At 45.5% G+C, this 24,616-nt stretch overlaps 1 protein-coding gene across 1 annotated transcript in view; it reads right to left on the reverse strand.

The window, feature by feature from the left end:
• Window positions 1-6,139: 6,139 nt before the first annotated feature.
• LOC114047120 (steroidogenic factor 1) overlaps window positions 6,140-24,616 on the reverse strand; it is a 42,984-nt gene continuing 24,507 nt past the window's right edge. The window contains exon 7 of the mRNA XM_027867861.1: window positions 6,140-9,127. Within this exon, the coding sequence (XP_027723662.1) occupies window positions 8,880-9,127 (248 nt within the window). The 3' untranslated portion in view covers window positions 6,140-8,879. The remainder of the gene's footprint in view (window positions 9,128-24,616) is intronic.

Here is a 24,616-nt window from a genome sequence, read left to right on the forward strand (position 1 = left end):
CCTGTTGTGTTAATCCTTTGTTGATAATGAAACACACATACACACATTTGAATTGGTAGAACAAAACATTGTCTTACTGGCTCTTTGACAACAAAGTGTTTCCCATCCATGCTTCAAAATCATTCAAGATTCCTTGGAAGACATAACAATAGAAATAATCCTATTCAATGACTCACTGATAATAAGCATCAGGCAAGGCATAAAACATGGAGATGGATGTATTCTCCCCAAAGGTGTTCACCACTGCAATAGAAGAAATCCAGGGCAAAGTCCAGGTAGAAGAGGAGATGGTGAAGTTCTCTAGATCTCCTGTTTGGTGATGTCATTGTTCTGGTTGCATTGAGACCTTGAAGATTGCAGAATCACCTGGAGAGAGATCAGTGATCTTGCAAGGGAGTTTGGCCTTCCATCTACACAAGAAAGACTAAGTGGATGAAGAATGTCTCCTGCCCAGATTTTAACATACATTTGGAGGGATACCCCATAGAACTTGTTCTGTTGATATGTATATCTGGGACAGATATTAAAGATGTACAGTGATTTAAGCCCAGAACTGAACAGGAGAAAGAGAGGGAGCTGGATTGCTTTGGGGAAATTGCAGAGTTTCTTACCACAAGCTTCCTCATGAGAGCCAAGGCCCATCTTTTCAATACTAACATTCCACCAGGGTTACTATATGGTGTTGAGTCATGGAATATAATTACCTCTGAAGAACTAAAAATGAGTACCCTACAGAGGACAATAGAGAGGAGTATGAAGGTGAGAGTAGGATGCAATATGTAATCAATGAAGAGCTTGTAAGAATAGATATCATCAAGAAATTCCATGATAGGAAGTGATGATGGGTTGGTCACATGGCAAGAATGACAGATGACAAGGGAACATGTTGCCAGAATGCTTTCCTGGAACACTAAGATGTAGGAGAAAGTCAGGACAGCCTCCAGAATATCTATGCCTGGAGCCTCAATGGCAAATTTTTGGGAAGACATAGACAAGAATTGCACAGAATTGGCAGGCATAGATGGATTGGAATCTACACTGGTGGAAGGAACCACTGAATAGATGAAATCATAGATTTGTTTGAGTAAAATAAAGGAGTCAGGTTAGATGTCATGAATCAGTGAATAGAATGTTAGAACATAGAATGTCAGAGGTGGAAGGGACCTTAGAATTAAAGAATGTTGGAACATGGAACATAGACAATCAGGAGATGGCAAGGAACTTCTTGTTGTTTGTCCTTCATTCTCCAAGAGGACCATGATGTTAAGAAGGTGATGCCATCACTTGCAAGTGAATTGGATTTAAGTGAGGCAGGGCTGTGTAAAGTCACCAGCCTCACTTTCTCCTCCAGAGCCACCTGGGTCCAGCGGCAAGATATAGATCAGTACGACTGGAGATGACTGCCTGGAAAGGAGCTGAGGACATAAAAGAGAGAAGATAAGAATCCAAAGAGACCTTAGAAGAGGAATTGCTAAAGCTGGAGGAAACCTCAGAAGTCACTAAGTCCAAATCCTACTTGAAGCACGAAACTCCTTTACTATCTTCCCCAGTGTTGACCTGTGTGACTTTAGATGAGCCACAGCTTCCCCACCATATGAGTTAAGAGCTGGAAAGGACTTTGGAGATTATCTACTCCAGCAACATCATTTTACAGAGGAGGAAACTGAGGCCTCAGAGGGAAGTAGCTGACCTATAGACACCCAGAGTAGAATTCAGGTCCTCTGACTACAGATTCTTTGGTTTTGCCATTCAGCCTACTTCAGTAGGGGAAAGAGTCTCCAAAACAAGGTATCAGAGTACAGAAAAGAGACTACAATTTGAGAAGGCCTTTGGACATCTGTGGTCTCCTTTACTTCTCATAAGAATAATAGCTAGGACTTAAATTGGCACTTTAAGGTTTGTACTTTACATTTATTATTTAATTTGATCCTCCCAACAACTCTGTGAGATCGATGCTATAATTAGCTCCATTCTACAGATGAGGAAACTGAGTTGAGGTTAGGAAGTGACCTGTCCAGTGTTACACAGCTAGTAAGTGTCTGAGACAGGATTTGAATTCCAGTCTCCTTGACTATAAGTCCATTGATCACTCTATCCACTATACCACCTAGCTACCTCATATACTTCCCTCCTCCTGGACCATCTTTAGCTCTTTCATTCACAAAGAAACATTTAGATACACAAACACACAAGCATCCTCACACAGCTTCAATCCCTTAGGCCAGTGCCCTCCAAACTTTTTACTTATGCATCAGGAAAACATTTTTGAGCCCTTCCCGATATATATTTATTTATAAATTACATACATGTACTTCTGTACTGATAGGTACATTATAAAGCTTACACCAAAATTTAAAGTGTGAGATAAAAATAAAACAATATTTGATCCTAGATTCAATTGGCAGCCAGCCACCAGAGTTTATTGAATGGGGGTGGGGTGGGTGACATAGTCAGACCTGGGCTTAAGGGAAGTCTCTTTTGGAAGCCATGGAAGATAGATTGGAGTGAGAAGAACCTTGAGACAGACAGATGAGTTGGGAGGCTGTTCCAAAAATTTAGATGAGAGGTGATAAGGGCCTGAGCTAGAGTGCTAGTTGAGGAGAGAGGGAACACAGATGGAAGAGATGTGGAGATTTAAAAAAAAAGCATTTGACAAGTGATTGGATATATGGAGTGAGTGAGAGGGAGGAGGCCAAGATGGCACTGAGATTGCAGACCTGGAGACTGGAAAAATGAAGGTTCCCTCCACAGTAATAGGAGAGTTCTGAAAAGGGCTGGATTTAGGGGATAAGATAATGTACCAAGATTGGCAATGCAAAGCATAATCCACTCATGCCCACTTACCCCATGCAACTCATTCTGTCCCACCAAGACTGGAGGTTGGGGGAGGGCAGGGCTTTTACTTAGGGCCACTGAAGCACATGGAGTTCCTTGAGGTCTGCCTGCCAAATTCAAGGTCCAGAGGGCTGACTGTGGGCCTCCTGGGCTGGGAGGAAAATTTGTCAATGCAATCACTTCAAGTGACAGGGGCCAGGGCTAGATTATAACAACCTTGAAGGCGAGGGGTGGGGGCAACATCAGCCATAGTGGTACAGCGGGAGAATGTTAAGTGATAATGGGTAAAGGGGGTAATTTAGTTGTGCTTGTCAAAAGTTCATGACTGGCTGTCTCTAAGACTGGAATTTAGCCTCTTTTCCCATCCTCTGATTGACTGATGGCCACCCATTCCTTGTGGTCATGTCATGCTTTCCTGGGGTACACAGCCCCCATGTAGGAGACTACTGCCCTACACTCCTGAGTCTCAGTGGTCCTGAACCCCATTTTTCCCTTGGGAGTGGGGATCACCAGCCTCGATACTGCCCTTTCTCAAAGCCTCTGCCCTGGACATCACCCCAGGGGTGAGTCAGGACCCTGGGAGTATGTCAAATTTTCATTTTTTTCTATCTTCCACTGCTATTGATCCCAGTGTTTCCTCATGGCATGGAGGTGACTCTGAATTGTAGACGACTCCTCCAGGGAAGCATTGTGTGGATCTGCAAAGACCCGGAGGCTGAGTGTCTGTCAGTTGAGGACCAGAGAGGTTAATTTTTGGTCACTGCAACTCTTCCTAACTTCCTCATTTCTGTAGGGGGCATCGCCATTCTTCCAGTGGCCCAAGTTCTAACTCAGGGAATCATCCTTGACCCTTCACTCTCTCTCACCACCACCACCACCCCTTCAAGACCAGTACTCGTCAGGTCTTACTGATTCCACATCCTCAACATCTCTAGAATCCATCGCCTTTTCTCTACACATACCCTGCCCACCTTCATCCAGGCCCTCAGCACCTCTAACTGATGCTACAGCAAGAGCCTCCTCCTGGTCTCCCTCCAGCCTAACCTCTGCACAATATTCCCAAGGTAGAGATCTGAATACGCCACTTCTGTGCCTCAAGAAACTGCAGATGATCCCCATTACCCTTAGGATAAAATACAACCTCCTCTGGCTTTTGAAGTCCTTTATAATCTGGTTCCTGCCTATCTTTCCATGCTGATTACATAGTATCTCCCCCCTCACTTACTCTACAATCAAGCTAACTTGACCCACTTGCTCTTCTCCATATGTAGCATTCCATTTCTCACCTCCACATTTGCATGAGCTGTCCCCCTTAACTGAAATACTCTCTATTCTACCCTCTGACCCTTGGAACTCCTAGTTCTCTTGAAAGCTCAGCTCACTTTGACACCTCCTTCCAGCCTCTCATGAAGCCAGCGGCCCCCACTAACTCACTATTTCTTTTGTATATATCTTGTATGTATTTTCTAGTAGGATATAAGCTTCTCAAGGGCACAGACTCCCTGGAGTGGGTACTGATTGATTGATTGATTGATTGATGAATAACATTTGCTAAGGCAAGGAAGAGTTTCAACCTGCTTCAGTGAAAGAGAAGGACACACACTAATGAGATCCTACATTCGTGAAGTACTTTGCCCCAGACAGTAGTAGAGTCAGAGATGGGGCAGAACCTGTCCCCCCCCTTATCATTATCCCTTCCTTCTTCACCAAAAGGTTGGGAGTGGGGGATTAACATCAGGTCAAAAGAGGCACTTGGTTTAGGCTCCCCATATTTAGGTATCCCCAAAACTCCATTTGGAATGTGTGTATATTGGGGGTAGGGGGGGCTGGTCAGAGGATGGTTCTCCTGCTAAGCTCCCCTCCCCAGTTTCACTTGTAATGTCTCCATCTCCATGGAGATAGATGACACACAACCCTACTGGGTTAGATTCATCCTGAGTTTGAAGTCATGTAAAAGGATTGAGGGAGTAAGTGAAGAGTCCTATTCCATCCAACACAGGGAATCAGAAGGACTGGATGTAGGCAAGGAAGGACTCCTTCCCACAGGGTGGAAATGATGGGAATTAAGTCAAAGGTTCCCAGATATTCTCACCAACCACCCTGCTCATCTTCTAATTCTGTGAGTCCAAATAGTGTGTGCTTGAATCCAAGCCCTTCTACCTTTTCTCCCTTCTAATCTCATCTGTTCCCACCTTGGCTGAGCTCAACTCATGCATGTGACCACACACGTCTCTAGTGACTCCTATTACTATCCTCTCCGGCCATGGCAATGCTGATCTGCCTTCTTTGTCTTGCCAGCAGCTGGGACACAGTAACCTCACTTTAGGAAGCAGAGGCCAGGCCAAGACCCCTGCCTCATAGATTCATAGAATGTTAGAGCTGGAAGGGAGCTTAGAACACAGAATGTTAGAGGTGGAAGGGAGCTTGGAACATAGAATGTTAAAACATAAGACTCTTGGAGCTGGCAATTTCAAATACAGAATGTTACTCCTAGAAAAGATCCAAGACATAGAATGTTAGATGATAGAATGTCACAGCTGGAAAGAATCTCAGAAATCATGAAGCCTAAACCCTCACTTCATGGGCGAGAAAACTGAACCTCAGAGAAGGAGAGGTCATTTAGTGTCCAAGGAGCACTGAAATCTAGGTCATCTGATTCTAAGGTACTGTGTGTGTACTGTTCATGTTCAGTCATTTTCAGTCGTGTCTGACTCTTCGTGACCTCATTTGAGATTTTCTTGGCAAAGGTACTAGAATTATTTGCCATTTCCTTCTCCACCTCATTTTACAGATGAGGAAATTGAGGCAAACAGGGTTAAGTGACTTGCCCAAGGTCACACAGCTAGTGTGTGAGACCACATTTGAACTCAAGAACATGAGTCTTCCTGACTTCAATCTGGCACTCTACTGAGCCACCTAGCGCCCACTGTGTGCACTACCACAGTGCTTTGAGAGGGTGCTTCCTCAGTGTCCCTATCTGCTTTTTGAAAACCACTGATCCTGCTCCTTCTCATTTCTTTTGGTTCATTCTCCCTTCCCCTAACCCCCACACATGCATACACACACATGCACATGTACACGTGCACACATATGCACCTACGCACGCACATGTGCACAAAAACCCTTGGTAGAGAACTGGGAATATGCTATCTAGATCTGGTGATCTACATGTCTGTCTCTGCTGAGTTTTTACCCTCAGCCTTATCCACCACCCTCCGCCTTCCCTCAGTGCTTCAACCAAGGAGAGACGAGATTGTACTTCAAGCTTCAAAAGACAAAAGTAAAAACACTTCGAAACCAATTGCAAAATTTATTGGAGGAGGGCAGAAAGGTAGAGACCTTCCCATTGGGGAGGGGGAGACACTTAAGGGCACTTCTCGTTTTCCAGAAAGAGGACACTGTGTGTCTCCCATCCGCTGGTCACCAGCTCTTCAATGGGCTGCCCAGTTCAAAGTGGGGACTGAATCACAGACAGAGACTGACAGATGGGAAGGAAAAAACACCCATGCTCTTGAGCCAAGATTCACCAGGTTTGGGCAAATGGCAACAAGGAAGGCTCTAGGGGGAAAGGTCCCTGGTTCATCTATTCATGCACCATCTTATTCTGAGAGACTCTTGCCCCTTACCCCACCTAGACTGCCAGCCCATCCCTGGTGATGGGGATCCCTTAGGCAGATGGGGAAAGTGGGCAGGCGTGCTAAGGAACTGGAGCTGAGGACAGATCTACAAAGACTCTGGGCCACTGAGAGTGTAATACAGAAGAGGTGAGGAAGGCTTCAGGATGGGACCTGTGTTTGGGACAGAAAACGGGAAGGGCAGATGGACCAGTACCAGGCAAATGAGAACCCATTTTGCCCATAATGCCAAAGCATTATGATTGGCAGGTGCCAAAGTCCCCATTCCCCAACCCCTCACCTCAAAACAGCTTTTGCCTCCCCCAGCCCAGCAAAGGTGAACAGGTGCAGGCCACAAGCAGAGCTCCTTGGCAAAGTTTTCTTCCTGGGTGTCCACGAGAGAGAGAAGGGGCTGCCCTCTACCCTCCTCAATGGACCAGTGTATCTCCACTGAAACAGAGCACAGGCTCAAGATTTCTTTCACTTCATCCCCACATACAAATACACACAAAGCCATCCTGAGAACCCGCCTAGGGTCTGAACCACCCCTAAAGGAATAGAGTTCCCTTGAGGGATGAGGGTGGGCCAGAGATCCCAACCATTCTAAATCATGGAATCTCTCAGCTAGAAATTACCCCAGGTCATCTGGTCAGAGGATTCCCCCCTACCCATTCCCGAACATAAGTCCTCCCCACAATGTCCCCAACATGTTGGTCATTCAGACTTTGTGAAGTCCTCCAGTGTGGGGAATCCATTTGACATTTGGACAGCTCTGGAGGTAAGGATATTATTTCTTGGGTGGGTCCTAAATCTGTCATTCTGCAATTTCTACCCACTGCTCCTAGATCTGTCCTCTGAGGCCGGGAGAAATGAGTCTACTCTGGATAGCAGAACCCCAAATCCCTGTAATTAAAAGAACTTCAGGACAATTGCCCAATTGCATAATGAGGCTAGGGAAGAATGAAATGTTGGTTATGGGGATGTAACAGCACTGGGGGAGCTGGCGGTGGCTGCCAGCCCTTAACCCTTTCCCTTACTTCTTCTCACATCCTAGGATTGTCCCCAAATCTCTCCCACAGAGAGTTCCATCTCCCTCTCAAGGAGTGATAGAGATGGTTGGAGAGAGCAGACCTTTTCTGTAGCCTTGCAGATAATACCAGCCTGGATTTGCCAAATGAGAGGATGGAATGTGAATCGTATCCAATTCTTTTCTCTAAGGAAGATGGGGGCTTCCTGTGCCAGCCCGTCTCCAGGTTCCCTCTGTCCACCATTAGCCTCTGCCCAATGTGACTCACTCTTTTATTGCTAAAATAACAAGATCTATGCAATAGGGGCTGATCCCCACCCTACTTCTACTCATTCTATGCTCTTTTAAGGGTTCATGAGGAAATTGGAGAAATGCACGATGAGCTGCTGCTGTGGGCTTCCTCCCTGTCCTTTCAGTGGGGAGATGCTCTGCCTCGTCTTTTCCTCTCTCCCATCTTCTCCCTGCATCTAGGGGTATGTATCATAGAGTCCATGTCTGTCCCATGGGGAAGGTGAGACTAAGAAAAAAGGCCCCCTGCGAAGTTACACGCCGTCCCCTCTGACCCAGTCCCGTGCTTCAGCCTCTCAGCACAAAGATCAGGATGGAGTAGAGAGAATGCACCACCTCTCCCCTGAGAGCTCGGGTCTAGTGGTTGGCAGTCAGTCAGCTTAGCCACCCAGCCATTGGCTAAGTAGCTCTATAGAAGAAGAAAATGATAGGGCTAGAAAGGACCTTATTGATCATCTCACCCAACATCTCTTCATTTTACAGAGGTGGAAACTGAGGCACAGAGAGGGAAATTGACTTGCCCAAGGCCACACAGTGAGTTACCATTAGGGCCAGGACTAGACCTCAGGTCTCCAGACTTCAAGGTCAGAGCTCTTTCTATCACACTGACCTCTCCTAAGTAATTACCATAGAATCCTAGAGTTTAGAGCTGGAAGGGGTCTTAGAGATCATCTAGTCCAACCACTTCATTTTACAGAAAAGGAAAATGAGGCCTGGGGAGGGGAAATGACTTGCCCAAAATCACACAGGTAGCAAGTAGCAAAGCCAAGATTTGATCTCCCAGGACATCAGCCAGGTCAGGAAATACTCCGGCTTAACAGAGGCCTGGGAGTTGGAGGCACACATGGGCACATGTGCTCACACACGCATACATACACATACACACACACCAGGGGTCAGGTCCATACCCTCCCTCCCTGCTTTCCCAAACACTAGCCAGGGAGCATGTCCCTGGGAGGGTAAGGGTGGAGCAGTTCTGAGAAATAAGACCCACCAGGCTTGTGATAATAAAATAAATCATCTCCAGATATGGCCAAGGCCACCCCTCCCCTGCCCTGTGGCCTAGATCCCAGCTCCTCGGAGTCCCAGGGACTGGGCAGGGCCAGGCCAGAGGCTCAAGTCCGCTTGGCATGCAGCATCTCAATGAGCAGGTTGTTGCAGGGGACCTCCCCACCCAAGTGCTTGTGGTAGAGGTACTCCTCAGCCTGCATGCTGAGAGAGCGCACCTCAGCCAGGCGCAGGAGCAGCTGCCGGAACTTGTCGCCACAGTGCGGGTAATGGCACATGGTGTACTCCAGCAGGGCCGCGTTGGCCTTCTCCTGTGCATCCTTGGCCAGGCCGTGATTCTCTAGGAACTTCACATCTGTAGAGAAAGGCATATCATCAGCATCACCACTATTCCTGTCTCTTTCAGCTCATCTCCGGACTCATCCTTACTGCCTGGCCACCCTTGCCCCCATGCCCATCATCACCACTGGCACTGACTGTCAGCTTAGCCCAGGCATCATCCTTCTCTTCTCCATCCCCATTATTCATCAGCATAGGATAATGGGGGAAAAAAAACAATAAATTTGGAGCCAGAGGGCCTGGGTTCAAATCCTTGCCCTGCTACTTGGCCTTGGATAAATCACTTATCTTTCCTTTTCTGTGCCTCCTCTTTAAATGTGGTACAATGGACAACCATCCCCCAAATCAGGAAAATCTGGGTTCAAGGTCCCTTGCGCGCGCACGCGCACACACACACACACACACACACACACAGACTATGTCACCCTGGCCAAGTTAGTGCCCGGGCAATTCTCTAAGATTCTGAGTAGAAGTACTTTCTTCACCACAAAGCGACTTATATGATTGAAATCATGGGTTTTGTCCCTTTCCCTGCAAAATGATTAAAATGAACCAAGTGATGTCTAAGTTCCTTCCATGTCTAACAGAAAGATATAGACAAAATCTTTTGCAAGATCAGAGGAGGGAAAGATAATTATGATTTTAGTTAACATTTGTGTAGCACTTACTATGTGCTAAGCCCTTGACAATTATTATCACATTTGATCCTCACAACAACCCTGGGAGATAGGTACTATTATTATCCCCATTTCACAGATGAGGAAACTGAGGCAAACAGAGGTTCAGTGACTTGCCCAGAGTCACACAAATAGTAAGTGTCTGTGGCTGATTTTGAACTCAAGTCTTCTCCATTCGAGACCAAGCACCCTGTCCACTTCATCATTTAGCTGCCATAGTGAAAGATGACTTCTAACTGGTCAGATATGGGAAAGTTTCATGGAGAAGGTGATGTTTAAGCTGGATCTTTGGGGATCAGTAGGATTTCAATAGCTATAGACGGAGAGAGATGGAATGTCAGGCATGGAGGATAGAGTGAATAAAGACACAAATGCAGGAGAACATGGGGTATTTATGGGGGGACGATGTAGTCTCTTCTGGCCAAGAATAAAGTACATGGGATGGAGTTGCATTTGCTAAAGCTGGAAAGATCATAGAGTACTTTGAATACCCAACTAAGGAGTGCAGACTTTCTTCTGTAGGCTATAATAGAAAGCTATGGCCCTGCATAATCAAGTCTGTGCACCAGGAATATGGAGGTAGTATTTTATGAAGCACGGAATTGGAGGAGACAGCAACAGCATCACTAGTCCCCATCATCACCCTCAGGCATCAGCTGTTTCCCATATCCCTTTATCCCCATTCCTAGTGTCTATATCCCCATCATCACTATCTTCAGCATCTCTTTAAAGTCACTATGATCCCCATTCCCAGCATCCCCATGACCATCATCCCATCTCCATGGCCACCATCCCCACCCCCATTACTATCATTACAAAGTTCTGATAAAGCACCTGCTTGCTCTAAGGATTGTACAGACAAGATACTTCAGCCCCTGAGGTCTGGGAGTTCACAATTGGAGACATATACATTCCTGTACAAACTCCCATGGAAAGGATGCCCAGGACCTCCTAGTATAAATGTGCCATAGGTGAAAGGGAATGGGATTCAGAATCTAAAGGCCTGGGTTTGGGTCCAGACCCTGTCAGCTTGGACTGGTCACTTCCTCCTTCAGTTACTTGGCTTCCTCTTCCGGGGATCTGGGGATGACACAGGACTTGCCCTCCATCCCTCACAGGGTCGTGGTGGGAAAATATACTTTGGAAATCTTTAAAAAGGCTAGAGAAACATGAACTATGACTATCTCTGACCAGCAGTCATTCAGCTTTCAATTAAGGAGCTCCAATGATGAAGCTTATTAACCATAGCCTGAGGTGGCCCATTTCACTTTTGGAAAGCGCCCAGCTTAGGAAGTTTGTTTTTTTTTTTTTAAGATAAGCTAAGTTCTACCTCCCAGTTACATAAATTCAATGCTCTTTCTTCTAGTCTCAAGTCCATAAACAACCCTTTGATTTCTTGAAGACAGTGATTCTGGTCGCCCTAAGTCTTTCATTCTCTGAGCAAAAGATCCCAGCTCCACCTGTTGAAAACTTTTTTCCTGATAGGCTCAGCAAAGGTTTTACCTCCTTTAGGAAGCCATTCTGATCCACCTCTCTTCCACCACCACCAACCCCCACCCCACACAGCTGAAAGGATCTCTCTCTCTCACCTCAGATTTTGCTAGAGCACTCGGTATGGATTGCTCCTTTACTCTCATCCCATTTTGGAGACAGCCCAGGACCTTGAACCCAAGAGCCCTGGGAAAAGCTTAGCTTACCAGTCCTGTTTCCAGCCTGGCCCCCACAGCCATCATTGAGGGGAACCATCCCTATGGAGAAAAGTCCCACCATCCCCTCCCCACCCAACCACTGACCAAGTGCCAATGAAGGGCAGGTCAGCCCCCGGCAGCTGCCTTTGCAGGTCTAGGCAGCCTTGCCTGCCTGGCTACTGAGGACCCAGAAAAAAAAAAGTCTTCACCACCAAAGACCTTGGCACCATCAGCAGAAATCATAAGCAGATATGATTTTATCAATGAAAACGACATTTAAGAGGATGTGTCACCATCGGCTTTGCTGCTGCACCCTAAGGAGTGTGGGGCCTTTCCATCTGACTTGTAGCTGAAACCTCCTCAAGGTGTCATCACAGTGCTTTGCACATAGGAAGAGAGGAATAAATGCTTTTTCATTCATTTATCATGTTTTACCTTGCATCATACTTATTTGTGCACATGGTACATCCTTCTTAATAGACTGTAAGCTCCCTGAGGGCAAAGATCATATAATTTCTTATCTTTATATTCCCAGAACCAAATATAGGGCCCTTGCACATAGTAGACACTGAAAAATGTCTTCTGGAGGAAATGAATTGTAGAACAAGTAGAAAGTGGAAAAGGAAGGGAATAAGAATTTATATAGGGCCTGCTATGTGCCAGGCACTGTGTGATAAGCTCTTTTTACAAATATCTCATTTGATCCTATCAACAACCCTGCAAGGCAGGTGCTATTGTTACCCAATTTATAGTTGAGGAAACTGAGGCAAACCGAAGTTAAGTGACTTGCCCAGGGTCACACAGCTAGTAAGTGTCTGAGGCCGAATTTGAATCCCTGGTCTCTACCCATTGCACTACCAGGTAGAATGATGACCTGGAATGAGCAATGAATGCATAGTCAGAGGAACTGACCTTAAATTACAGCCACGCGCTTACTACATGTGTGTTTTGGCAAGTCATTTGCCTGCTCTGGGCTTTTTAGTCTCCTTATCTGGAAAAAAAAAAAGGAAGAAATTGAACTAGATGACCATTCTGTGTTCTAAGATTCCTTCCAGCACTAACATTCTATGTTCTAAAGCTCTTTCCAACTCTAGAGCCCATGATCAGGTGTGTTTTCATCTCTGCTTTATGTTTACGTCCCTCCTGGTGAACTTGAGGGGTGGGGGAGGAGAGGAAGGGAGAGTGTGGGGAGCCTGAACCTCTCAGATGGAATCGGCCTGGTCTCTGCCCCTCAGGAAAAGCTCCAATTCTAATCCCCCTAACACTCAGGTGCGCTGAAGAGGCCCAGAGAGCTCAACGATCATGGAAACCCTGATCCCCCTGCCCGCCCACAACGCCTGCCTAAGGCCCTTGGCGTCCACAACAGCTTTCAGGGAAATGTGATCCGGAGCAATCCGAGGCTAAGGTGCCCCCAGATCCTGATCCCTGTATCGCCCCCGTCCCCATGAGTGCGCATGCACACACACACACACACACATACACACACACACACACACACACTCTAGTTTAGCCCTAGGGCCCAACACCCCCCAAGCAAGAAAGGAGGCTCTCACAGCATTAACCAGCAGCTCAGGGTACTGGGGACCCCTCCCACCCTAAGAAATTGCTGGTGAGTATATGTTATTAAGTTAAAATTAAACTATAAAATTAAATGATTATTAATCTCATCTAAGATTTAGTAATAAAATTTTAAAAATAAAGATAGGACTGGGCACGTAATCTCTTGAGTCTTCAGTTTTTTTATCTGTAAAATGATGGGACATGAGTCAGGGGATCTAGGTCTGAATCCCTGTTCTGACACTATGTAACCTAGACTAAGCATAAGGACAACCAGGAGGCTCAGTGGATCGAGTGCTGGGCCTGGAGTTGAAATCTGGCCTCAACACGCACTGGCTGTGTGACCCTGGGCAAGTCACTTCACCCTGTTTGCCTCAGTTTCCTCGCCTGTAAAATGAGCCAAAGAAGAAAATGGCAAACCACTCCAGTGTCTCGGCCAAAAAAAAAAAACAAAACCCAAGTGGGGTCATGAAAAGCCAGACGCAACTGAAAAAGTCTGAACAACAACAACAACAAAAAGCCAAACGTAAGGAATGGGATTTGCGGACTTTAGACCTCTCCATAAATGGGAGTGGACATTATTAATATATATAATCCAGTGTGTGATTCAGTTCTGTATTGATACGCATAATTCAGTTCACAGGAGGTGTGATATTGTGGAAAGAGTGCCAGAATACGCCTGAAGACCTAAGTTCTTCTACTCGCTGCATGACCTTGGGCAAGTCAATTCCCCTCCATGCTGAAGTGTCCCCGCTGGTAAAATGAGGAGCTGAAGGAGGCAGCCGTGAACCTGGAGCTTGAACTGGTGTCATAGGGCCTGAGCTTACATCGTGGTCTGCTACTTACTACCTGCTTGACCTTGGGTCAGTCACTTAACATCACTGAGCCTCGGTTTATTCCTTCACTCAGAGGCAGTGGCTGCCTTGTAGCCACTTGTATAGGTGCCTGCCAGCCCTAGAGTGACGATCCTGTGCATCTCCTCGATCCGTGGGCTCCCTCCTGCAGGGCTGTAGGAAGACAGCGTCATGAGCTCCACTGACTAAGATAGCCCCTCACCCGTCGAGCTCTCTGCCCTCATCAAGGCTGATGCTCAGACAGCAGGCACCCAGCCCATTGCCAGTGGAGACTGGAAGCCAGCCTGGCCTGCTATAACCTGCCCAAGCTCATCTTCTGCTGGCAGAGAACCCTTTGAAAATCCAGTCACCTCTGAGCCACCGTGAGGCATTGAGGGTGGACATTGGTGGAGGAATGTATATGTATAATTTAGCAAGTTAGCAGTAGTAGTAGTAGTACTTTTATATTTTCCAAGAGCTTCACACACATGGCCCCATGAGGTAGTAGGGCAAAGACATCTCCCTCTTTAGCAACCCAAGCTCAAAGATAGGAAAGGATTTGCCCATAGTCACACAGCTAGTAAATGGAGAGTCAGGACTTGAACCCAGATCTTTTGACTGTAAGTCCAATGATCCTTCCCACAAGACACCCACCCCAGACACAGGACCTATTGCTTCCAGCTGTCTCCAGGTCCACCCTAATATTCTGCATATTAAGTGGGTTTAGTGAAGCTCAATTTACCTTCTCCACCAAAATAAAACTCCTAAGCAGCTCAAGGGGAATTTCTAGGGCTTCTTCTGTATTTCCAGAAGCCGAATGTCACCCTCCTCCCCAGGTAACCTGGCACTATGGACTCAACTTAGGGTCAGAACACGTGGGTCCAAGTGTCAGCTCACTTGCTATGCAAATCACTCTGTCTGAACCACAATTCTCTCTGTAGTAAGGTAGTAAAATGGAGATTTTACTCAGCTTGGTTAGTTGGATAGATAACTGACCTCAGAGTAAGGGATGTGGTATGTGTTGAAGGTCACATAATTGCTGTGTGACTGGCAAGTCATTTAACCCTTGAATGTCCCCAGTTAACTCTATAAGACTATTATTTGTGAAACAGTTACACGTCTGCATTGGTAGAAAGCATTTCCTTACCCCTTTAATGTAGGGAACTCCTATACTAATGAAATCACTAGTTCAAACATATACACACACACACACACACATGTACATACATACATATGTGTGTGCATATATGTGTGTATACATATGTATGTATGTATGTATGTATGTATGTATGTATGTATAATCATAGCTTGGGCAACTAAGTAGATAGAGCTTCTGCCCTAAAGTCAGGAAGGCTTAAATTCAAATCCAGTCTCAGACACTACTAGGTGTGACCCTGGGCAAGTCACTTTATGTCTGCCTCAGTTTCTTCATCTGTAAAATGGGAATAATAATAGCACCTACCTCCCAGGGTTGTCGTGAGGAGCAAATAAGATAATATTTGTAAAGCACTTTAGCACAGTATCTGGCACATGGCAGGTGCTACATAAATAGTTATTAATACTATTATATTATTTATCATAGCCCTAGAGCTGGAAGGTATTTTGGAGGCTGTCTAGCCCAACCTCCTCATTTTAGAGATAAGGTTAAATGACTTGCCGTGGCTCACACAACTAGTAACTGGCAGAGCCAGAATCTGAACCGAGATCCTCTAACTCCAAATCCAATTCTCTTTCTTCTTCAACATATTGCCTCAAGGAAAGAGACTTCCACCCAAAAACGAGCTTGAAACTCGGACCTTTTTAGATCAGAAGTGTGATGTTCTACTGACTGAGTTATCCAGAGCTCTCCTCCTCTTCTCCTCCTTTTCTCCTCCCCATTTTCCTCCACTCCTCTTCCTTTTCTTCCTCTTCCTCATTCTCTTTTCTTCTTCCTCCTCCTCATTCTTCTCTTCTCTTCTTCTTCCTCTTCTCTTCCTTTTCTGCTCCTCCTTTCCTTCCTCCTTCTCCTCTGCCTCTTCCTCTTCCCCATTTTCCTCCTCTTCTTCTTCCTTCTCCTCTCCTCTTTCTTTTTTCCTCCTCCTCTTCCCCTCCTCCTTGTCCTCATTGTCCACTCCAGGCCTAGCATGAAAGTCTGGTTTCAGGGGAGGAGGTTTTGAAACCTGGCAGGACTTCCTCCCCCATAGCCCTCCTCATGTGGTGTGGAGGCGATGGGCTTTTGAAGGCCCTACCAGCAGAGTAGAAGCTCAGAGAGGGCACCTCCCACCTCCATCCTCTACTTTGTTCTCTCACAGCACACCCCTGGCTCAGGCTCTCAGCCACCCCCTACCTAGACTGTTGCAATGGTCTCCTAATTGGCCTGCTTGCTCCAATTCCCTCTACACACAGCTACTGAAGTGATTTCCCTAAAACACAGGTCACTCCTCTGCTCATTAAACTCCAATTATTCCCTGTTACCTCCAGGATCAAATATAAACTCATTTGTTTAGGCCTCAACCTACCTTTCCAAACTTAGTACACATGACTGTATCCCCTTCATCTACAATCCAGCCCACCTTGCCTTACTGCTCTTCATGCACAGTGCTCCATTTCCATCTCCATGCCTAGAATGCATTTCTTCTTCAGCTCTGATTCTTAGCATCCCTCGTTTCCTCCAAAGCTAAGCTCAAACCCCACTTCCTACAGGAAGACCTTTCACGATACCCCCCCAGGGGTATCTCTGCCCTATTACCTTGAATTTTTGTTTGTTTTTACACACACACACACACACACACACACACATTTTGTCTTCTATGATGGAATGTAAGCTCTTTGTGGGCAATAACTGTTTAATTTGCCTCCCCCCCTTTCATCTCCCAGGACTTTATCACTCCTGCTTGCTTCATCAAACAGTAAATTTCTTCAAGATCCGTCAGGGTGATGTTGCTATGAGCCCTGGGGGAATGCCCCTCTGGGGAGGCACCCCAACTCTAACAGATCTGCCAACTCTGGGACCTTCTAAGGGCCAACAACCTTCTCTGACTGTGTGACCTTGGAAGAAAAGAAGAAAACAAACATTTATTAAGCAACTATCATGCGCCAGGCATGTGGCTCAGTGCTTTACAAATATTATCTTATTTGATCCTCACTGCAACCCTGGGAGGCCCAGGGTCTGGCACTTGGGAAGTGCTTAACTGATTCTAGATTAATTGATTGGTTGGCAGGTTCTACAAAGCTAGAAGGATCCCAATGGGGAATCAGTATGTCATACAGGCTGTATGTCTGCTGTGGGATGACCAGCCTAGCTAAGAATGAAGAGGGTCATTACAAAGTTAGCCACCAGCAAAATAAATTTCACAACCGCAGAAACTCTTGGAATATCTGCCAAATTAGAGATGGGTCGCAATCTGAGGTGGTGGAGGGCATGCCCACACTGATAAAATCATCAAGCTTTGAAGTATTGGTGTATATGTAATTTTATGGTATAAAATTATTAGAGCAATTGATCATATTTAAATATCATATAATTATATGAATAACTAGGTATTACAAAGATATTGTTTAATGATGTTCTTGACTCTGCTATTTATAACCTATACAGATTTGGGCAAGTTCCTAACCCTCCCTGGGCCTCAGCTTCCTCATCTGTAAAATAAAAAGGTTGAGTTAAATGATCTGCAAAGTCCCTTCAAACTCTTCATTGAAAGATGCCCTTATAACTACACACATTTCTGTAATATTTAAAAGTTTTCAAAGGACTTTGCTCACAGCTCTGTAAGGTGTGCTTGCTCTCTCTTTGACAAAAGGTCATATAACCGGTGAACGCCAGAGCCTGGATTCAAATCTCATGCTCCTAGCTTAAAGCCCAGTTTTTTTTCTACTCTGCTGCCTCATTGTGTGACCTTAAGCAAGCTACCTTCCCCAGGCCTTTGATATTTCCTATGTAAAATGAGGAAGTGGACTTATAAGTGGCAGCAGAGGTCATATTCGAACCCAGGCCCTTTAACTTCAGCCTTATCTTCCCCAAGTCCCAAGTGCCTGTTTGAGGTCCAAAGAGTGGGAAAGACTGTCTGAAGGAAGCTAGGTACTACAGTGGAGAGAGCACAGGGCATGAAGTCAAGAAGACTTGAGTTCAAATCCGGTCTCAGATATTCACTAGCCATGTGACCCAGCACGTTACTTAACCTCTGTCTGCCTCAGTTTCCTCACCTGTAAAATGGGGATACCAGCACTTACCTCCCAGGGTTGCCATAAGGATTGAATGAGATGATATTTGTACAGCACCAAGCCACATGCCTGGCACATAATAGTTGCTTAATAAATGTTTGTTAGGGGCAGCTAGGTGGCGCAGTGGATAGAGCACTGGCCCTGAAGTCAGGAGGACCTGAATTCAAATCCGACCTCAAACCATACACCTGACACTTACTAGCTGTGTGACCCTGGGCCAAGTCACTTAACCCCAATTGCCAAAATAAATGTTTGTTTTCTTCCAAGGTCACACAGTCAGAGAAGGCTGTTGGCCCTTAGAGGGGCCCAGAGGTAGCAGATCTATTAGAGGGGTGCTTCCCCAAAGGGGCATTCCCCCAGGGCTCATAGCAACATTAGCCTAACCGAGAGGATCTTGAGGAAATTTACTGTTCCCTGAAGAAAGTGGGGAGCAAATAGGAGCCACAAAGCCCTGGCAGATGGAAGGAGGATCAGGAGGAGGTCGTTTGGTGCTGTAGAAGGAGTCATGAACTTTGATTCAGACTCTAGCACTTCCTAGCCCTAAGAGTTTAGCCAAGGGGCAGCTAGGCGGCACAGTGGATAGAGCACCGGCCCTGGATTCAAGAGGACCTGAGTTCAACACTGGCCTGAGACATGTAACACTAGCTGTGTGACCCTGGGCAAGTCACTTAAGCCCATTGCCTAGCCAAAAAAAAAAAAAAAGAGAGAGAGAGAAGAACTTAGACAAAGTTCCCCTCTCTGGGACTAGATTCCTCGTACTTGAAATGAGGGGATGCTGTGCACTGTCAGACGAGCTCTGAGGTCTCTTCCAGCTGTCCTGTGCAAATATGCTCATCACTCACACTCTCTAGTGGGGGAAGACCAACTTCTGGGGTCAGGAGAAGGAATCTTTTCTCTCCTTCACAAGCTCCAGCAGACAGCCCAAGAGGGACCATTGTATCATATATCTGAGCTTGAAGAGTATTAGTCCAATTCTGCAAGTCCCTCATTTTGTAAAAAAAAAAAAAGAAAGAAAGAAAAAAGGGGAGGAGGGGAAACTGAGGCACAAGGAGGTAACATGATTGGCCCAGGTGTATACAGGTGGTAAATATCAGGAGCAGAATTGGAACTCAGGTCCTATGATTTCAGAATCAATGCTCCTTCTACTATGCTATGATGAGGTAGGACTCTCGTACCTTCTCCCTCCCCCCACCAATATCGTCCACAGAAGGATACAAGGTGATACCGGCTAGTGGAGCATACAGCCCTGAGTGTCCATTCCCCTAGGGTCATCAGGGCCTATGAGCAAATCCATCCCTATTCTGCCTCCAAGCCCGCCTATCTGCCCAGTCAGGTGAGGGCACAAGTGGGGACTACTTAGGACCACCATCTAAGTGAGACAGGTAACAACACCAGGCCAGGCAGGGGGCAGGGGGAATGAGACAGGTCAAGCCTTCCCACGTGGGGCTCCTTCATTGACGGTCACAGGCTTGAACGAGGCAGGGCAAGAGCTTCTATGGCTACCTCAACTCCACCCCCCCCCCCAAATCCCTCAAGTAGAGCATCAAGTCAGAATCTTTCACCATCAGAGCTTGAAGTAATCTTAGGACACAATGTTAGAGCTAGAAGGGACCTGAGAACATAGAATATGGAAACTGGAAGTGACCTTAGAATATAAAATTATAGAATATTACAGCTGGACAGGGTATTAGAAAATGTAATGTTAAAGCTGGAAGAACACAGAATGACTTCCATGTAAATAAAGACAACAATAACAGCAACAAAAGCCAGCTAAATATAGAGGAATCAGAAAGGTCACAGAAACAACAGCAATTTTGTTACTACCTCGTTAAAATTATTTTGGCTTTAAAAAAAATCTGTAAATAACAAGCTTATAGTTACATGTACAATCATTTAGAATCACTCGTTTTGTTATAGTCTATTTGCTTTTGTTTTTCTTATTTTTTTGTTCTTGTTTATATAATATGTATACTTGTCAATGGAAGTTAACATAGTAATAATAAAAAGAACATAGACTGTGAGAGAGGAAAAAAAACATCTGAGCTGGAAGGGATCTCAGACCAAAGAACATTAGAAAATAGAATATAGAACACCAGAGATGGAAGGGACCTTGGAACACAGTGTTAGAACAGAGAATACCTGAGCTAGAATATTTGTGCTACAGAGGATCCCCAGGCTGTCTAGCCCAGTCCTTACCTGAAACAAGAACTCCCTCCTCAACATCCCTACCAAGGGTCATTCGTGTAACCTCAGCACAAACCTCTGACTTGTAGAACTTCTAAGCCGTGGTCTTAGTTCTGCCCTCTCTTGGGGTCAAGAGAACAAACCTGCCCCCTCTTCCAAAGGTCAGCCCTTGGAATACTTGAAAACATAGAGCACATCCCCACCCCACTCCCAAGTCTTCTTTACTTGAGGCTAAATGGCATCCTAATACCATGCTATTGGTCCACAGACCAACAGATCAAATGGTCTGCCAATGGAGGCAAAAGGTGGGCACCATCCACACCTTTGCCTGGCAGGGTCATATTAATAATAACCCCCACTTCCATAATGCCTTCCTCACAACCCTACGGAGTGCATTATCCTCATTTTATAGTGGGAGAAACTGAGACCCCGAGATGTAAATTAACTTGACAGTAGGATCATAGATTTAGAGCTGGAAGGGACCTTAGAGACCATTAAGTCCAAACCTCACATTTACGAATGAGGAAACCGAGGCATAGAGCAGGAAAGTGACTTGTCTATGGCCATACCTATTAGAAATAAGATGAGATGCTTCACTGGGGCATCCTGGCTGTTGAATTCAACCCTCTTCCCACTTGATCCATTTTCCTAGAAATGCCATCTTCATGACCAGCCCATAACCTGGGTAGGGGAAGCCCCTGCTTTTTAGGCTTAAAGGGGTCAAAAGATCAGAATCACCCCCTCTCCAATTCATCTCTTCTACCTCTTTTTCCCTTCACCCCTCCCATGCCCAGGAGGGTGGGGGGAGCTGAGCATCTGTCACAATCCCCTCCTGCTTTTGGGGGACTGCTGTTTATCTATATAGGGTGACAGTGAGTGTCAGCAGCAGAGAAAGAAGTTATATTGATAGATGTCAAACCCAGGCCCCCCCTTCGAGCAGCTGCTGACAATAGGCAGTTCTGCTGGATGAACTCGCCTGAGGTTCTCAGGGGAAAAGAAAAAAAAAACCTTTTTTTTTTTTTTTTTTTACTGTTTAATTGAATATTTGAATAATCCTTTCATTCCTCCGAGGAATAAAGAATGTTGTCCAAATAACATTGACTCACTCCATTGGGAGACAGGGAAACAGTTGCAAAGGCTGTCGGGCACAATGGCCCCCCTCACACATCTCCAGCCTCTGGGATGATGTGTGTACCCTCAAGTGGGCCTGCTATTCAAGACGCCTTTTGTTGGCGAGAAGCTGTTGATAAATTGCAAACGCTTAAGGGAATGTGCGCTCTGAAAGCCGCGCGGTCCCCGCCTGCTGCCGCCGAGCTCCCTGAATGTGAGTCATGAAATCGAATGTTAGGTCAATCCATTAAGCTTCTATTAAGCCCTTCTGTAGAACAAAGCTACCCTGGGCCGTCTCCATAAATATTGCTATTTTGAGAAGAAGGGTCCTAATTTTAATTAAGCCTCTTTACCTGCTCAGGAGAGAAATCTATTTAGACACCAAATGGCTGCCCCTTGTGCTGTGCGTGAAGGCAAGCTTCGATTGTGCTATTGCCGGGTGTTGGAGAGGGGGGAGGCAGACAGAGGTGATTGCAACCCCAGGTCCTCTGCCTGCTATGGGTTCATCCTCCCCAGTTAGGTCAACCCCTGACTTGTCTTCAAAACTTCCCACCCAGAGGCTGCCCAGTCCGGCTTCCCAGGGGGAAATATGGAAAAGGGGTAAGGGTCCAGAAGACACCCCGCCCCCACAAGTTTGCTAAGTTCTGATCGGTGGGAGAAAGGGTAACAGGGAGTGGTTGAGTTTAGCAGTGTGGAATGCTACAAGGGTTTTGGGCTAGGAATCAGGAGATCTAGGTTCTAGTCCTGACTTTGTCACAACTTAAGGAGAATTTCATGGGATATATAGATTATATATGTGTATATACACATCTGTATGTGTATACATGTGTATATATACATATATGTATATATGTATACATGTGTAGATAGGTGAATGGATGGAGAGAGAGAGAGAGGGAGAGGGAGACGGAGAGAGATTTCACCCTTGGGATATCAGGAAAGGTAAAATATAGACTGCTGACTGTAATTAAAGGAGCCAGGTTCAAATCCAGCCTTTGATGTTTACTGCCTTTGTGACCTTGGACTTAACCACCCTGGGTTTTTCTAATTTGTAAAAATAAGTTGGTTGGAGAGAAATGGCTTCTGAGTTCCTTCCCTTCCCTATAGCCTAAAGGTCTTTCCTCTTCTAGCCTATGTATAGGACCCCTTCAAGCTGTAAATGATATGATTCTATGAAAATTATATGGGCTAATATTCCAACTATCTTTTATTCACTTCTCACGTTCTAAGGTCTCTTTCTGCTCTGAAATTCTGTATTCTAAGGTTCCATCTTGGAGGAGTGCCTTAGGGGCAAAGATGGAAACTGACCAGACCTGAAATACTCACCCAAAGTGGACTAGAGGAGATGTGATATAGAAGGATACCTAAGTCCTTAAGGAAGTTAAGCAGATTGATCAAATTCTGAAGTCTCCTTTGGGCCAGACTCTGATGTTGCTCCATATATAGTATAGTGGGAAATTAAATCCAGAGGTTAAATCCACTTACCAGCTGATCAGGGTCATGTGACTTCAGTCGAGTAACTTTACTAGTCTGAACCTCTGTTTCCTCATTCATGAAATGGGATAAACATTGCCCTAAATACCTCATGGACTTGTGAGGGGAACTTTTTTTTTCTAGACTGGATGCCCTATAGAAACGTTGACAATTCTATTAATAATAATTAATAATAAATTAAAAAGTGTTATAGCAATGAGAGCAAGTTACAGGAGTAGGAAATGGGGTAGTGTGGGAGGATGGAAGGAAGAGGCTAGGACTCCAACAGATGTTATCAGATCAGTCTGGGCAGAAATGTGGAGGTGGAGGCGGAGGGGGGAGGGAAGCAGGTTACAGAACTTTAAGCCCAGAGAAAGGGAGAAAAAGATTGGTGAGACAGAGAAAGGATTTGAGTTGGGGGGATGGGACAAGGAGGCGCTTTCTTTGCCACCACTTATTCTGGGATATTTAGTCTGGGTCAGAAGGGAGTTAATCGTGGAAACACAGAAGTCCTGGGCCAGGAGCCCAAGAGGGCGGCACCCAGGGCAATGAGCAGATGTATCCCCAAGTTGGTCCAAAGACCTCCTCCGACTGAGATGCTGATGCCCCATAGTTCTTTCCTGGACAGGGGAAGAGGCGGTTATCTGTGAAGGATATCTTCTCCTCTCCCCTGGGGGCAGTCTCCCCCATCCCCATCCTTGTGTCCTCTCTAGGGATTCCACTCGATTGGGAATTATATGGCTCACTTCTGGAATTTAGGGAAATTCCAGGCATGGGGCCAATTATAATAATAATTTAGGATTACATGAATTAGAATAGGAAGGAGCCTAAACAAAACCTCCCATTTTATACAAGAGGAAACTGAGGCCCAGAGGGGGTCCAAGGACAAACAACTAGTAAATAGTTTAACTGGGATTTCAACTCATGTCTTCAAATTACAAATATGGTGCTGTTTTCATTATACTATACTCTCACATTTATATACCACTTTGTAAAATAAATATTATATAAATGTAAATCATTATTGTTGTTGCTATGATTTACAAAATACTTTACCTACTTCTTTATCTGTAAAATGAGAAATGTGGACTAGATGACCTGTAAGTTCCCTTCTGGCTCTAAATCTATGATCTTATGATTTTCACTGACATTATTTCATATGATCCTCACAATAACCCAATGGGAAGGTAGCAGAGGTCACATTGTCCCCATCTTATGGATGAAAATACTGAGGAAAGAAGTGACTTGTCCAAGGTCACGTAGCAACAGAACTGGTATTTGAACCTTCATCTTCTAATAATTCCACATTCAGCATGATTTCCAATATGCCACTGACCCTTAGCACCTTCATTTCTGCTCACAACTCAGTAGCCTGGGGTATGTCAAAATAAGAAGTAGTTCTTCTGGAAGAACAGAACTCACCATTCCCCAAAGACTTAAGGAAATTAAGCAGATTGATCAAAGTCTGAAGTCCTCTCTTGGCCAGACCTTGCTGCTGATCCATATATAGTATAGTGGGAAATTAAATCCGGTGGTTAAATCCATTTACTAGTCAATCAATAGGACATGTGACTTTAGTCATGTAACTTTATCATTCTGAACCTCTTCACTTCTGTGAAGTTTGGATTCAGTCAAAGGGCCACACTTGAGGGCCTAGAGAGCCACATGTGGCCTCGAGGCCATAGGTCCTCCACCCCTGCCATACACTTTCATCCTTAGAAAATAACCTCTACCTTCTCTAAGTCATCTATTCACTCCCCCTTCCCCACACTTGCAGATA

Source organism: Vombatus ursinus, unplaced genomic scaffold, assembly GCF_900497805.2.
Source record: "Vombatus ursinus unplaced genomic scaffold, bare-nosed wombat genome assembly UNPS02014786.1, whole genome shotgun sequence".
Taxonomy (NCBI): domain Eukaryota; kingdom Metazoa; phylum Chordata; class Mammalia; order Diprotodontia; family Vombatidae; genus Vombatus; species Vombatus ursinus.